Source organism: Montipora capricornis, chromosome 9 (assembly GCF_036669925.1).
Source record: "Montipora capricornis isolate CH-2021 chromosome 9, ASM3666992v2, whole genome shotgun sequence".
NCBI lineage: Eukaryota > Metazoa > Cnidaria > Anthozoa > Scleractinia > Acroporidae > Montipora > Montipora capricornis.
In genome coordinates this window covers 5,040,136-5,042,635 of record NC_090891.1, presented here as the reverse complement: position 1 = coordinate 5,042,635, position 2,500 = coordinate 5,040,136, and the positions used below count along the sequence as shown (strand labels likewise).

Below are 2,500 nucleotides of genomic sequence, written 5' to 3'. Positions count from 1 at the left end.
ATTCCTATATATGGGGTTCCAAAGTTGTGAAACGTTCTGGCGTAGTTAAGCGGTTTCGAAATTCGGAAACGTCTTGGCGTTACTGTGGGGTTCCTCGGAAACATCTTGGCGTTGTTACGAGGTTCTGATACTCGGAAACATCTTAGCGTTGTTACGGGGTTCCAAATTCGGAGAAGTCTTCCGATTTAAGAAAATCTGCATTGTTCAGTGGAAGTTTAAAAAAGTGAAAACGCTCGCGCTTCCGAGTAAAATAAGAATTCTTTCTTCTCGTTTTTAGCTTGATTTTAAGTTTCCGAGTTAATAAAGAAAAGTATCTCTTGCATAAAGGAGTGATTTTCAAATTCATTATCTTTCCTAAAGATAACGATGCTATTTTGGAACATTTGAATTTAATATGGCCCTCAAAACGTTAATTGTGGTATTAATGTTTGCAAAATTCGGAGCAGTTCATTAAATGCAAGACAAAAATCACTTAGTTTTACGACTAAGCAGTCGCCATCTCTCGTTCATAACCGAACAGCACACATTCGCAAACAAATAAACCAGCCTAAAAACGTCAGCATTTGGGGACGTCTCTAAATGATTATATATTTTAGGGAAGAATCATACTTTAAAAATGTCATTCGTGACTGGCAGGCAAAAATTTTTAGATCTTTAAGACGTTCAGATCAAATTGTCAGGATATAACTGAACGCTGTCACGAATGACATTTTTAAAGTATGATTCTTCCCTAAGATATATAATTATTTAAAGACGTCACCAAATCCTGACGTTTTTAGGCTGGTTTATTTGTTTGCGAATGTGTGCTCTTCAGTTATGAACGGAAGGTGGTGACTGTTTAACTGCAGTCAGTAAACCGATGAATAACGAAAAGAAGTGTTGGTTGTATTCTAAAATATAATCCCAGTGCTTCCCCAAAATCGTTTCTTAGAGAATTGCACTAGAATCAAATTTGATCGATTTCTAATGCTAAAGAAACACAAAAGCAACCTCGATTAAAGGCAGGTGATTCTTTTTTTTTCTTTTTGAGAATTTTTTGTTAGTGAAGAGAACATCCTGTCATATTTCACATCAACATTAAAACAGGAATAAGTAAGGACATTTTGCTTTCCTTCCTGTTTTCCGAACTTTTATTATTTTGGTGCTATATGCAGACAAAACGTTCAGATGTGTCAGTGTATTTTTTCAATTTCCGAGTAAATTAAATCTTTGTAATGACTGAATATAATGATTGGTTTTATGGCAAACTTTTAGCTGAGGTTTGCGAAGACGTGTCGCTATCTAGAACGATTTGATTCACAGCGATGGACCCAGTTAACAGCTGGAAAGTATTCTTCGTGGTTATCTTTTTCACCCTGTGCATCCTCGGAACTCTTTCAAACAGCTTAGTAGTTTACATAATCCACAAGAATGCAAGGCGCCTTCCAGCATGTAGTTATTTCATCCTCAGTATCGCGTTTAGCGATCTCCTCTCGTGCTCTGTACCAGTCCCATTGTCAATTGCTGCACATTATCAACAATCATGGCCATTTGGAATGGCAGGATGCCGTACACACGCCTTTATGATATTTTGTCTCGGACTTGTGAGCATCACACATCTTACCATTATTGCAGTGGAAAAGTATTTGACCATCGCCCGATCAGTTTCGAAGCAGTCTTACTTCACCAAGAGACAAATACTGCTGCTGATCCTGGCATGCTGGATCTACTCATTAGCGTTCAGTGTGGCGCCATTATTGGGATGGTCAAAATATGGAATGGAGGGAACCAACGACACATGCTCAATTCAATGGAATTCAGCTCTTCCACGAGATCATGCATACTTTGCTTTGATGTTTTTCGCTTGTTTCTTTTTGCCCATTGCTTCCATCGCGTTTTGTTACTACAAGATCCACAAAGCTTCTAAAAGAGTTGTAAAGAGAGTCATGAATATTACCTTTGGCGAGACTATGAATAGGGCTCTTTTGCGGAAGCATCGTAGGGGAGCAATGTATTTTTCAAGCGTCATCGCTGCCTACATAATCTCCTGGTCTCCGTATGCCGCGGTCTCAATCCTCGCAATTTTCAGGGTAAAGGTGTACCCTCTTGTCTCAAGTGCTTGCGGTGTGTTAGCCAAAACCTCTTTTCTACTCAATCCCATCATGTATGTTGCTTTTTCTTCAAACTTTCGACGACTTATGATGCAAGCATTTACAGACTCGAGCCAAAAACAATTGACATTGAATTATTGACGGAAGAAACTTCAATGATACACTTGCGATATTTTATCTTAATTCCCCCTCCCCTCTGGAATCATTTATATTCCTTCGTGTCCTCTTCAATTAAAGATCGGAGATTGTACCTTTTCAAAGTAATTTTGCTTAAAAAAATGACCGGTTTCATCGTTCTTTTTTGAGTAACTAACCAAATTCTAAACGTTTAACACAACAAGGTTATGCACCTGTAAAAAATCACATTTGGAACAACAGTATCATTTTAGTTGAACATAAACCAGTCCTCT

General features: G+C 38.1%; 1 protein-coding gene across 1 annotated transcript in view; it reads left to right on the top strand.

Annotated features, from left to right (window-relative positions):
- Positions 1–870: 870 nt before the first annotated feature.
- LOC138015972 (melanopsin-A-like) overlaps positions 871–2,500 on the top strand; it is a 3,176-nt gene continuing 1,546 nt past the window's right edge. Inside the window, exon 1 of the mRNA XM_068863119.1 lies at positions 871–2,500. This exon is cut by the window's right edge and continues 1,546 nt beyond it. Coding sequence (XP_068719220.1) covers positions 1,305–2,231 — 927 coding nt within the window. The 5' untranslated portion in view covers positions 871–1,304 and the 3' untranslated portion in view covers positions 2,232–2,500.